The sequence below is a fragment of the Eretmochelys imbricata genome, chromosome 21 (assembly GCF_965152235.1).
Source record: "Eretmochelys imbricata isolate rEreImb1 chromosome 21, rEreImb1.hap1, whole genome shotgun sequence".
Taxonomy (NCBI): domain Eukaryota; kingdom Metazoa; phylum Chordata; order Testudines; family Cheloniidae; genus Eretmochelys; species Eretmochelys imbricata.
Genome location: NC_135592.1, coordinates 18,336,649 through 18,351,079, shown reverse-complemented (window position 1 = coordinate 18,351,079; position 14,431 = coordinate 18,336,649). Strand labels below are relative to the sequence as shown.

General features: G+C 44.2%; 1 protein-coding gene across 2 annotated transcripts in view; it reads right to left on the bottom strand.

The window, feature by feature from the left end:
- KDM5B (lysine demethylase 5B) overlaps positions 1-14,431 on the bottom strand; it is a 185,349-nt gene that overhangs the window by 44,244 nt on the left and 126,674 nt on the right. For both annotated transcript variants that reach the window (XM_077839601.1, XM_077839602.1), the window contains 4 exons: positions 9,387-9,501; positions 8,364-8,719; positions 5,645-5,783; positions 1,974-2,153 (listed from right to left, as the gene is read on the bottom strand). In XM_077839601.1, coding sequence (XP_077695727.1) covers positions 1,974-2,153; positions 5,645-5,783; positions 8,364-8,719; positions 9,387-9,501 — 790 coding nt within the window. The remainder of the gene's footprint in view (positions 1-1,973; positions 2,154-5,644; positions 5,784-8,363; positions 8,720-9,386; positions 9,502-14,431) is intronic.

Sequence of the window (14,431 nt, the reverse complement as noted above, 5' to 3'; positions counted from 1 at the left end):
CACTCGAAGAATCCCGTTTACTGAAATGGACGAGACTGCAAATTCATCTTTAATATGGAGTGGAGGTCCATGGAGACTCTGTTGCAGCAAACATTATTCCCTCTTGACCTTAGCAGTCAGCTCCTGGTCACACTAAGGCTCCAAGGCTGCCCACCCCCAGACACCCCCAGTTTATAAACTAGGGTCTGGGAAAAGGTTAGGAATGTTTCCAGTTGCTGCAACAGTTTAGATTCATAGCCAGGCTAACGAGCAGTGTCACAAGCACACCTCTGCTCACACTGTATTTAAGAATTTGATATGGGAAGTTTGTCTGCAGTTAGTCTTTGTTTCTAGTTTAGTTAGTTAATGAAAATACAAAACAAGCCTCCTCCAGTCTGAAGAGAAACATGCAGTAAACTTACAATATGCAAAATGAATGAGGAGTACTTGTGGCACCTTAGAGACTAACAAAGGTATCTGAGCATAAGCTTTCGTGGGCTAAAGCCCACTTCATCAGATGCATACAGTGGAAGATACAGTACGAAGATCACACACACACACAGAACATGAAAAAATGGGGGTTGCCATACCAACTCTAACGAGAGTAACCAATTAAGGTGGGCTATTACCAGCAGGAGAAAAAAAAACTTTTGTAGTGATAATTAGGATGGTCTATTTCAGACAGTTGACAAGAAGGTGTGAGTAACAACAGTAGGGGGAAAATAAGCATGGGAAAACAGTTTTTAGTTTGTGTAATGACTCATCCACTCCCAGTCTTTATTCAAGCCTAATTTAATGGTGTCCAGTTTGCAAATTACGTCCTGTTCTGCAGTTTCTCGTTGGAGTCTGTTTTTGAAGGTTTTTTTGTTGAATAATTGCGACTTTTAGGTCTGTAATTGAGTCTCCAGGGAGGTTGAAGTGTTCTTTAACTGGTTTTTGAATGTTATAATTCTTGACATCTGATTTGTGTCCATTTATTCTTTTGTGTGGAGACTGTCCGGTTTAGCCAATGTACACGGCAGAGGGGCACTGCTGGCACATGATGGCATATATCACATTGGTAGATGTGCAGGTGAACGAGCATCTGATAGTGTGGCTTATGTGATTAGGTCCTATGATGGCGTCCCTTAAATAGATATGTGGACAGAGTTGGCAATGGGCTTTGTTGCAAGGATAGGTTCCTGGGTTAGTGTTTTTGTTGTGTGCTGTATGGTTGCTGGTGAGTATTTGCTTCAGGCTGGGGGGCTGTCTGTAAGAGAGGACTGGCCTGTCTCCCAAGATCTGTAATCAGACATCAAGAATTGTAACATTCAAAAACCAATCGGAGAAGACTTCAACCTCCCTGGAGACTCAATTACAGACCTAAAAGTCGCAATTATTCAACAAAAAAAACTTCAAAAACAGACTCCAACAAGAAACTGCAGAACTGGACTTAATTTGCAAACTGGACACCATTAAATTAGGCTTGAATAAAGACTGGGAGTGGATGAGTCATTACACAAACTAAAAACTATTTCCCCATGCTAATTTTCCCTCTACTGTTACTCACACCTTCTTGTCAACTGTTTGAAATGGGCCATCCTGATTATCACTACAAAAGTTTTTTTTTCTCCTGCTGATAATAGCCCACCTTAATCGATTACTCTCATTAGAGTTGGTACGGAACCCCCATTTTTTCATGTTCTCTGTATATTTATCTACCTACCTACTGTATTTTCCACTGCATGCATCTGATGAAATGGGCTTTAGCCCACGAAACCTTATGCTCAAATTTTAGTCTCTAAGGTGCCACAAGTACTCCTCGTTCTTTTTGCTGATACAGACTATCATCTACCACTCTGAAATATGCACAATGCCTCTAAAATCTTTTGCAAAAACATTTAATAAAATATTAAAGCCAATTTCAGCTTTTTATGGAATTAATACCCACAGCAGTGAGGTAACAACTTAGACATGAACTCTGTGCACTTGTGGATACAGTTTAGAGTTCTTACCTCTAGAAGTGAGTAAGGGGAGTTCTCTGTCAGAAATGTATTGGCTGCACACTCCTTCCAAGCTTGAACATCTGCCACTAAAGATTCTAGCCTTGGCAGGTAGTCCAGATGCACCGGTATAGATCGACCTCTCGCCACAAGTTCCACAAGTGTGTCTAGCACGGGTACACGTCCTCCAGCCTAATGAATTAGAAATGAAGAGATGCTTGATTTGTACAAGACAAAAACAGAACAAAGACATTTGAATCAACTGGAGTGAGATTTTGTAAAACAGAATCTAGGCTCTTTATTCACCTATTGAGAACAGTCCTATTTATGATTTTTTTTTTTCAATTTTTGGCACCAGTTTGTTATCTGTGTTTTTTAAATACCCTAATAATAAAAGTACATGTTCAAACTGAAAGCATTAAAAAAAGGACAACTACAAAATAACTCCAGGCAAAAAAGACTCCCGCAGCTGAAAGGTCCCAGCACCCACACCACCATACATCCCTCTCTTCTGGAAAGCAAAGGAATTTTGTAGCATGCCCTGAAGGTAAATCAAATCCAGTCTATGAACATCCAGTCTATGCATATCATAGCAGAGTAACATTCCAAAGCAGAGCTCCCCTTAAAAGCAGCCCCTGTTCATTTAATTAGGGGTCTACAGATCAAGTGGCTCTATCAATTGGAAGCCTGGCAGAACCACAAAGGAGAGGTGATTTCTGAAACAGGCAGAATTAAAACCATTTAGGACTCTACAGGTTACAAACACCTTAAATTTCATCCAGAAGTCAACTGACGAAAGATTGCACAGCACTGACACTATGTACTCCATATAGGAAACAATGTTCGCTGCAAGTGATTCAATCAAATTCACTATTTCTAAAAATGTAAGAGCTTAAATTAAAGGTGCTGCCACTCAACAGGGCCTTCTCTTCATACCCTTCAGTGTGTGAAATGTCAAAGCCCCCAACTTAAATATTAGAAACCAGGAAATGTTCAGTTAAGGTCTCCCCACATGATAGCGCCAAAAAAGTTAGTGTTATAAGAATAAACAGAACACAGACTTACAAAACGCAGGAAACGCACACTCTCTTCATAGTTTCTGTTAAAAGGTAAATTTTGCAGCCTCTTTAAAATCCCTAAGAAAAGTATACTGGACTGAGAATTAGTGGTCAGGTCAGGGTAGAGTTTGTGGAGTAAATCTGAAGTCATCCGAAAAAAAAGTTCCCAAGACAACGCATCCTAAAAACTGAGTTATTTTGTACAGCTGCTAAAGTCCTCTAGTCTTTTTTTTTTTTTTTGCTCATACCAATCATTGCACCACCCTCCCCCCGAGATCTAGTACACGGTACGAAGAAGGTGGCCCATAATTTGAAACATTAAACGTGGAATGAAGCAGCACTCTTATGTTGCTAACAGAATACCACACAATTCAAAGGTACAAGGGGGAAGAGTAGAGAGCACAGGAGTCTGTGTAGTCTGCCAGTAGCACGTTAATTCCAGTCTGTAATTCTAAAAAATAAGGTCTAATAAATTATTGTATTTCACATGTTAGATGTTTTCAGTACCATGCACTAAGCTCAGCGAGGGGTGTCCAGTGATACAGGTTTCTTGTGCTTCCTATCTCTGTTTTATCCTATGTGCAAAAAAATGGTTAGAAGAATTTTGTAACTTAGAAAATAGCTCAGTTTTTGGGTTCCTGCATCTTGGCATACTACTTTATGAGATGATTTTCAATTTTCCCCAAACTCAAGCTCATCTTCCAGTTTACAGGCTGATGTAACTTTAGATGTAAAATTGTATGGACACACAAAATTTGGCTTTTAGCAGAAGTTTTGCCACAATTTTAACTACTAAATCTAGCTGTTCGGTACTTATCTAACCCCCATTACTGCAGAAGCCGAGCTTCTCACAATCTTTAACATAATTATCCCCACAACACCTTTTGAGGCAGGGAAGTATTGTTATCTGTATCTTACATGGCAGAGTAGGGAACTGAACCCTCGTTTAAGAGCCAGGCTACTGCCTTAACCCCCGAACCATCCTTTCCCTTAAAAGGAACATATCCCTTGTATACACTTTAAAAAGGATGTTGAAAAACTGAAGAGAGTTTCTAAGTATGTACATGGGGAAAGAAGGTTTCTGACATTAGGAGGCCCTTTAAGTTTAGAAGATGACAGCACAGCAAGATCCAACACTTGACATTTGAAGCCAGAAAAATTCAATTTGGAAATAAGATGCACATTCTTAACACTGAGGATAATAAAAGTTTCCCGTGTGAAGTGGTTAATTCACGGTTGCTTTAAGTCTTTAAACCGAGACTGGTTGTCTAAATGATATGTTTTAGTTTAACCACAAGTTATAAAGCAGTACAGTAGGGAAAAATAATTCCTTCTACCACAGGAGTTAACTGGATGAAATTCCGTTGTGTGTGTTTTACTGAAGGCAAGATTAGATGATCACCAGAGTCTCTTCTGGCCTTAAAAATCTATGAATCTACAATAGGCAACTCCTACTTTCCGCACTAGCAGCAATTTCTGAATAGTCTTAAGGAATAAACATCCAGATCACGTGATACTGATCTGGTAACCACTGTACAAGTTGTTCAGCCACACCATTTGAGCCAAAGATGACAGAATGTAGTTCCAACTGCCATGCTTCTCTAGAGTGGAGCAATTTTTGCCTAGTATGATAAAGTATCACATAGTAGGATATCGGCTAAGGCAGAAAGTCCAAAATTCTGGTTGTCAGCACACTGCATACTTTCAACTCGCTTGGGAAGCTCACCATCAGCGTACTCACAAATCAATCAATTCTATTAAATACAGAGTATAAAGAAATGATAGCCATCAAGTATGGACAAAAAAATCACCAAAAGTAAAACATTACTTGTCATAGGACCGAAGCTTCAGCCAATTCCTGACATGACTTCCAACAGTGAATACAAAATAAAATATGTAAGAGGAAAGCCATTCATACACCATTTCTACACTAGGGACATTTACCAAAAATGCCCACTGGTAGCACTTCTGGGGGAGCTCCAGTGCAGACAAAGCTCTCAAGGGCCAGACTCATTCCTACCACTAAGTCCATCAGATTTGTTTTCAGAATGTTTAACTGACACATGTATAAATGGGTCCTGTCAGAGAAGCCTTCTCTATACAAATGGGAATATTAAGAGTGTTAAAAATGAGTAAAGGATTGTAAAATCTTTTTTTTTTTAACCTCACTTTTTATCTGACATGAACAGCTGCTCATGTTATCTATTATTATCACAGTAATTCCAAAATTAGTTCATGTTAGAATTCTGATGTTACTTGTCATATAATGCATATTATATATGCACAACTAGGATGTTAATTTAAGAATGACTGGGCCATAAGCAAAAAACTACACAGATACAGTATAAATATGCTTTTTTAAATAGTCATCAGACAATCTCTGAAAATAATAGGCAATCCCTAACATTAAAATAATGACCAGAGTAAGCTAGAAATAAAATAGTCTTAGCAACATAGCTTTTACCAGCGACGATTTTTTGCAGCTAGATAATGGTACAAAAACTATAGCAGTGTTAAAATATAGTGTCATAATTGTTACCTGGTGGCTGTGAGAGACTTATATTAAGGAATGTTTTGCACTATGAATATCCCCAAATGAATAACCAACAGGAACATTTTACCTACCTGCAGGGCCTCCACTTCCTGTAGCCAATCTCTGGCCTTCTGTACAGCATCTTTCAGAGTAATGCCATTTGGGAGATAGGCAGGAATCTCCTCTATCTCCTTGACTGCTGCCGCAAGACTGCTTACTGACTGTCGTGGTCTATGTAAATGATACATACAGCCTACTCAAAATGTGATACAAAGTAATTCATTTTAGCTTTGTTATCTCAAACTACAAAACAAATATTGAACTGAATTAGGGGTGAACCCTATACACACACACACAATTCTAAGAATGAGACTACATTCTTACCACTATGCTGTTCAAGGAGCTGTTTCGAAAGGAGGAAGGTATACCCAACACTACCAGTCAATTTATGTCTTTGTAATATGACTAGGATTTTAATAATAATAATGTACGGCACAATACCTAATTTTTGGCTATCAAGCAAGTCATTACTGCAGTGACATTTGGGAGTGCTAACATTTTGATTTATAATAATTCATTTAAAAAACTGGTATTTTTGTAATAGTTAAATTCAAGCTAAAACTAGGGACAATTTAAGAAAAGGACCCCACACCCCAAATCCATGCCCCTCCACAAATATCATACACTACATAAGCGAAAAAGGGCTGTTGGACTTATTCCTCTCACTTTAAAAAAAAAAAGTTTTTTTATGCCTGAAAAAGGTGAGCAATATGGATCTCAGTCTAGGGAAAAGTAGACAGAGACCACTAGCCAGTGACTTAAATGCCAACTTGGGTTGTTGTAGCTAGTAACATAGAGGTGAAAGACTCAAAGTTACCCAGAGCACTGTAAATGAGTTTCTGTCCTAGAGCTGACTTTTTTTTTTTTTCCTCTTTTTTTTTTTTTTTTTTTTAGAAAAAAGGGACTGAGCAGAGATTTCGGTTCAGCGTACCCACTACACTTGAGATATACATTTTAAAAGTGTTTTTTTCCCTGCATCTAAAAGGATTTGGCTAGGTACACTGAAGAACTTGAAAAGAAAGCCAAGGAGAGGTTGTTCACCACAGTATTTGTTTTTTAACTGTGTAAAATGTAAACATTTCACATGTGTGTCCTTCAGTGCCTGTGAAATCACTTTGGTACATTTCCTGGTACTGAATTATTGAGTATGTACCACAAGGATTTCACAGAGAGAAAAAAATGGTTGGTTGTTTAAGACTACTTAAAGCTGATCTTGGGGTGATTGCTGCCTTGCACACTCAGGCTGGTTAGTGGGGCCATCTGGCACAAATTTATGTTTAACTCCATTGGTTTTTAATTTGTTGTTCACCTTTAGCTAAAAAGAATAAAGAGAGTAAACTCACTGTAGCAAATGAAGGTGTTAAAACCTTGTTTACTCAAAAAGCTGCTGTTTGATTCTGGAGTGCCTTATGTATTTTGAAAAGAGGTGTCCAAATTGGTTTAAAAGAAAAAGCAGTGTATTACATGCATCCTTTTTCTTCTCATCAGAGTTGCAGTGATCAATCAGGAAAATTTGGGTGTTTATTTTATAGTGTTTATACATTTCCATGAGGGAGATTTAACATAACATCTAAAATTCCATAAACCTTTGAATGAGAGCCTGAGCATCTGTCAGAAAGTTCCAAAGGCAGGAAATTTTGAGAGATACAGCAGATTCACCCTTAACTCAAACCTGTCAGCTAACAGTAGGGGCTTCAGAAAAAAATATTTATTTGTCATGATGCTATTAAATATGTATATTCTGCAATTCATATCTCAGTTTTGTTGCTTACAGGCACAATTTCACCTATAGCTCTGATTTTTTTTGGGATCAAGCCAAACTTATTCTATAGTTTGTGCTTTACCATCACATTTCTCTTAAATAACAAACAATGTGACCAGTACAAGTGTGGTAAGAAATGCTCGAGTATTTAAATAATTATGAAGCCAAGGATGGGAGCCAAATTCTGGTCTCATAGAATCTGCACTTAGCATACAGCTTTCAATTCCATCTTAATGAATGTAACAAATGTTATTTCTTCCTTTATATTAATTATGCTATATTGAGAGTGAAATGTCCAGCAGCATCCTTTCATCACAGTGAGGAGGTATTCCATCTCAATTCCTCCTCTCTCCATCTTTAGGCCTGGTCTACATAGGAGAGTTTTACCATTTATACTGATATAACTACAATTACAGAAGTATAAACCACCCCACTTGGATACTCTTATTCCAGTATAATAGTGGGGTTTTTTTTTGGTTTAGCTTACATCGTTTCTTAAGTAACATAAGCTAAATCAAAAAGGCCCCTATTATTCCGGTATAAGAATGTCTTCATGGGGGACTGAAACCAGTAGAACCACACTGGTTTAAATTCACATCTTAGCTTATAATTCACATCTTAGCTTTATTGTGTAGACAAGCACTAAGATTTGAAACACTGATGGAGGAGTAAACAATTGAATTGATCTGAACCTTCAACTGTTTTTACAGGTCCTTTCCATCTTCCCCTCCCTTCATTTGTTCATGTAAGATATATAAACAGCATGGAATTGTCCTTCTGCATATCATCCAATATTACAAAGTTCCATGCAATACCTGATACAAACTAAGTAACGATACACTAGTATACTCATGCACTCATAAAAATGAAGAGGAAAAACAAAGGCAAGAAGGTCAGGACCACATGTGAACTGCCTGCTTTTTGGGTTACCAAGTGAAAGATGCAACACTAATTGCACCTATTCCCAAACTCTAAGATTCAGTGTCTACCTGGCCTTTATCAGATTTCTGGCCTTGTCATCCCAGTGTTCAGACACAGTAAGAAGTTCTTGCAGTTTAGCCATTGCTTTCTCAACTGCTGAATGAGGAGTCAGCCCAACGCCTGAGTCTATGAGTCGTCTCATATCATCCAGGGTAAGGGAGCTTTGATCCAAGCAAGCTTGCTGTACATCTTCCAGCCAGCGTGCCTGCTCCAGACGGATCCGCAGTTCTGCTAGCTGTGGAAGATCAACATCAAACTCAAAGCTGACATTCAATAGCTCCTGCAGTTCTGCAGCACTGGGCATTTCTTCAGAGAGAAGTTTTTGGCTATGCTGTTGGAAAGCTTCCACACGATTAAGAAGATCCTGAAACACACAACAGCAAGTATTAAAACGAAAGGTGAAAACCACTGTCAAAGCTTAAAGCTCCTATACCCAAACACCACTGCCATCTTGGCTGTACCGTGAGTTAAAGCACTGCTAGTAGAATTTGCAGGCAAACACCTCACTAAGGCCATGTCTGTATGTACAGTGTTGCAGCGGCACAGGTGTACTAAAACAGCTGTGCCACTGCAGCGTGTGTGATGAAGACGCTCTGTGCCGACAGGAGCTCTCCCATCGGCAGAAAAAAACCCGCCCCCGTGAGCAGCAGAAGTTATCCTGGCAACACAGCTTGTTCACACAAGTGCTTATGCTGGTGTAATTTATGTCAGTTGGGAGGTGGTATATTCACACCTCCGGACGACATAAGTTATGCCGACAAACTATAGTGTAGGCATAGTGTATGATGCAAGGAACGCATAAGGCAAAATAACCTTGAAGTGCTCATCCTCTTCTTAATACCTTGGGATTTAGAATACTTTCATAAATAGCGTATCAGCAACATTAAACAGAACTTGAGTCCTTCCACTTGTGAATTCCTGTTCTAGACTAGCTGTTCAACTGTATGCAGTCTTAAGAACATTTTATTGCTATCTTTATTATTTTAAGTGTTTTAGTTCCTCCCCCTCCTCTCTAGAGCTCTCAAAGTTACCTTCAGTAATGGAGTCTGACTGAGGACACAGGGTAGAGCATACAGCTGTCTTACAAACAACCGAAGCTCATTCACAGTCAGCTGATTTGGGGATTTTCCTCCACCAGAACGATATCTGCAATTACATATAGGCATTTCCAGATTGTCAGAGGTCACTAAAAACATACTCCAACATTTAAAATTTTAAGTCTACTCATGAATTTTCAGAAACTTTAGCTCAGAGATTATACATGAAAAGCACGATCTTCAAAGCATCTAAGTGAATTAGGACTTGTCTATATGCGAAACTGAATGGAAAAAAAAGATACCCACCTTTTCATAACTGTTGTTCTTTGAGATGTGTTGCTCATATCCATTCCATTGTCGGTGTGGACGCGCCCATGTGTGCAGTCATCGAAGACGTTTACCGTAGCACTATCTGGAGGGCTGGCTGTGGCACCCTCTGGAGTGCCGCACTCATTCCACGGTATATCAGGCGCTGCTGGCCCTCCGCCCTCTCAGTTTCTTCTTCTCAACAACTCTGACAGAGGGGCAAGAGGGCGGGTAATGGAATGGACGTGAGCAACACATCTCGAAGAACAGTTTTTTCTTCTTCGAATGCTTGCTAATGTCGATTCCATTGTAGATGACTCACAAGCAGAATCCTCAGAGGTGGGCTTGGAGTTCACAGCCTTGCAGCTTGGAGCACTACTCTGCCAAAACCAGCACCATCATGAGCTTGCTGGGTCAGTATATAGTGCAAAGTGAATGTGTGGACAGACGACCAGGTCACAGCCTGACAAATTTCTTGGATTGGCACTTGAGCGAGGAAGGTAACTGAGGACACCTACGCCCTAGTCGAGGGAGCCGTCATGATTGCTGGCTGGTGCATCTTTGTCAGCTCATAACAGTAGCGGATGGAGGCCGTGATCCAGGATGAGATTCTCTGGGTAGACACTGAGCAACCCTTCATCCTGTCTGTGACAGCAACAAATAACTGTGTAGACTTATGGAATGCCTTCGTTCTATCTATATAGAAGGCCAGAGCCCTTCTGATGTCCAGGGTATGCAGCCTGAGTTCCTCATCTGTCACATGAGGCTTTGGACAAAGGATATGTCTTGATCTGTATGGAACTGGGAGATGACCTTGGGCAGAAAGGCCGGATGCGGACACAGTTGGACCTTGTCCTTATAGAAGATCGTATAAGGCGGTTCTGACGTGAGCACCCTGATCTCTGATACCCTACAGGCCGAAGTTATAGCGACTAAGGAGGAGACCCTCCATGAGAGAAGCAGGAGGGAGCATGAAGCCAAAGGCTCAAACAGGGGTCCCATTAGCCTTGAGAGCACAAGATTCAGGTCCCAAGGGAGAACCAGGTCCCGGATATGCAGGTAAAGGAGCTCCAAACCTTTCAGGAAGCGCGCCGTCATGGGATGGGCAAAGACCAACCTGCCTTGAAGCAGAGGGTGGAACGCTGAAATGAATGCCAGGTGTACCCTAACTGAAGATAGCGACAGGCCCTGGAGCTTAAGGTGCAGCAAATAGCCCAGGATGTCTTGCAGTGGGGCCTCTTCCACATGAATGTGATGATCTGAGGCCAAACACATGAACCACTTCCACTTTCCCATGTAGGTAGCCCTGGTGGAGGGTTTCATGCTACCCAGCAGGACCTGCTGGACACCAGCGGAAAACTGCCTCTCGTCCCCACTTAACCGCGCAGTAACCAGGCTGTCAAGTGGAGTGCTGCTAGGTTCGAATGCAGCAGATTGCCATGGTTCTGGGACAGCAGAGCCGGCCAAAGAGGCAGCTGCTAAAAGACTCAGCAGCATGCTGAATCAGTGTTGATGAAGCCACATTAGGGCTATAAGGGTGACTGTCGCTTTGTCTTGCTTCACCTTTACCAGGACCTTGTGGATTAACGGCACCTGCAGGAAGGCATACGTCAGTGCTCCCGACCACCGGTTTAGGAAGGCGTCCAACAGGGAGCCCTTGTCCCTGCCCTGCTGAGAACACAATATGTGGCACTTTCTGTCCTGCCTGGATGCGAACATCTCCATGTGGGGAGTTCCCCACTTGCAGAAGATTAGGCTGACCACCTCCTAGTGGAGCGACCATTCGTGGTCAGAAGAGAAGGTCCTGCTGAGGAGATCGGCTAGGATGCTCTTGGTTCCAGGCAGGTGAGTGGCTACCAGATGAATGGTGCGCTGCACACACATGTCCCAGAGGCTGAGAGCTTCCCAACAAAGGGCCGAAGACCTGGCACTGCCTGCCTGTTGATGTAATACATCGCGGCAGTATTGTCCTTCAGGTGGGGCAAGAAAGCCTGGTAGGGCAGGCGAACTGCTCTGAGCTCCCGACATTAATATGAAGTGCTAAATCAGCTCGTAGCCAGTGGCCCAGGGTGTTGAGCTCTCCCAGATAGTCTGCCCAGCCCAGATCTGATGTCGCCGAGACCAGGGTAAGCGACGGAGATGGGGTTGTGAAGGGAACTCCTTGCAGCACCGACTTGGGATCCCGCCACCAGTCCAGAGACAAGACGACGTGGCTTGGCACCACTGTGTCCAGGGAGTGCCAGCTGGGGATCTAGACTGAGGCCAGCCATGCTTGCAGAGGTCTCAGATGAAGTCGGGCATCGCTGACCATGTACGTGCACACGGCCACGTGGCCCACCAGCTGCAGGCACATGTGGGCCGTGGTGAGCTGGCTCTTTATGTGGGAGATCACGTCCGCCATGGGCTGAAACTGCACTTCCGGAAGGAAGGCCCTGGCTCGAATGGAGTTGAAAACTGCCCCGATGAACTCTATGCTTTGGACTGGTGTTAATGTGGACTTCTCTGTATTTATTAACAGGCCCAGGTCGCTGCAGTCACACATCTGTTTGGTCGGAAAAAAGGTCAACACCATGAAACAAGAGGTCGTGAATAGAGGCCTGCAACTCCTGGGACAGTCCGGCAGTCTGAAGCCAGGAACTGCATCACATGACCACTGCCGAGGGTACCACCCGGGCAGCTGAATCAGCCGCGCCCCAGACCATTTGGAGGGAGCACCAAGCCACTGTAGTCTCCTCCTCCACCAGAGTTGCGAACTCTGGGCCGTCTCCTGAGACATGGAGTCCTTGAACTTAAGGAGAGTGTCCCACAAGTTAAAGTTATAGTGACCCGAAACTGGAGGCTGGCCATAGAAAAAAACTTGTGACCAAACAAATCCAGCCTCTTGGCCTCCTCATTCTTAGGGGTGGAACTGGTGGGCCCCTGTTTATCCCTCTTGTTGGCTACATCACCTTCATATTGGTGCACACAACAAAATTCATTTAGTGGAGGTGGGGCTGAGGGGTTCAGAGTGGGGGAGGGGGCTCTGGGGCTGGGCCAGGGATGAGGGGTTTGGGATGCAGGAGGGGGCTCCGGCGGTGAGAGAGGACCCCCTCTCCCTCTCTCTCCCTACAGCAGCACGTGTGCCGCAGGGGACAGGCACCTCTCCTTGCCACAGCAGCTCCAGGGCTGGGGCTGTGGGATAGGTGCCCCTCCCCCAGCAGGTCCAGGGCTGAGTTGGGGCTGAGGAAGGGGCGCCCCGGCTGCAGCAGGTCCCTTAGCTGGGTGTATAAATACTCAAACCCTTTCGTAGGAACGAAGTACTTCGTTCCCACCCTCTTAGAGGTGGGCAGGATGAAGGACCGGGGTTGCCAAATGGTCTTGGCAATTTTAAGGACCCCCTTGACGTGAGTGTGACGTCGGCTGGGATGGACGCTAAGAGCACATTAAACAATGTGTCCGTCTGCTTCTCCATTTCCTCTGCCTTCAGACCCAAGTTTGATGACACCCTACGGATCAATGCCAGATGCTCCCTGAAATTGTCTGGTGAGCTAACTCTGGAGGGGCCCGCCTCTGCCTTGTCTGGGAAGGATGATGATGATTGCACCACTGTGGGAGGTCTGGCGGTGTCCTCACCCACCACGAAGGGTGGCCTCAGAGTGGGTACTGGCTCATCACGCGCAGCAGCTACTGGAGTATCCTGCACCAAACCTGGTGCCATGGGTGCTGACTTCGGCCTCTCCAACGCAGTGACTGAGGGCTGGCGGGAGTGTGGCAACGGCATGACGGGAATACCCCAGGGGTTCCAATAAGGTCATTGGGTTGGCCACTGGCCCTGCTGCCAGGCTGGCACCGATGCTGCAGATACGCCCTCCGGAGCCCAATCAAGTTGCTGTCCAGGCGAGGGGCTGAACTCCTCCTCCAAGGGGGAGACGTCGTCACCCTTCAGTGACCAAGGCGGGGCAACTGGTGCCGGGAGTGGTCTGACTGGTGCCGGGAGAAGGGAGAGCAGCGCCAGGTTAGGGAGAGACCTCGAGGTCTCGGTGATGGCGACCAACAGTGCAACAAAGACCGGGTCTGAGGAGATCATCTACACCAGGTCGCGAAGACGGGGATCAGGAGCCTGGTGCTGATGATTCATAGTGGCGAACCAGAGACCTGGGCTGATGTTGAGACCAAGAACGTAGTGACCTAGGGCTCTGTCTTGGCTCTGGAGATCAGTAGTGCTCGCTTGTCTAGTGCAATGCCCTGTTGGGGGGGGGGGGGGTAATAGCTCGGCGGGGGGGGAATAGCTCAGTGGTTTGAGCATTGGCCTGCTAAACCCAGGGTTGTGAGTTCAATCCTTGAGGGGGCCATTTAGGGATCTGGGGCAAAAATTGGGGATTGGTCCTGCTTTGAGCAGGGGGTTGGACTAGATGACCTCCTGAGGTCCCTTCCAACCCTGATATTCTATGATTAACCATGTAGGCGGGCTTGCCCTCACAGGGAGCCATAGCCAGTTCCATTGCTACACACGGTGCCGGCTGCAGCAGGGGTGCTCAAAACTCTCCACCAGGAGCTGAGAGGAGGTCAACTGTGGTCTCGACTTGGGCCTTTTACCGTTCCCTGGAGTAGGTGGCGGGTCCTTTTGTGGGGAGGAACTCCACGGGGCTAAGCCCTTTTGCAGGTCCAGAGTGGGTGTAAGGCCCGAACAGGGCTTGCTGGTGCCAACTTCTTTGTTTTCTTCTTCGACACTGTCGACGGGGATCAGTGCTGGG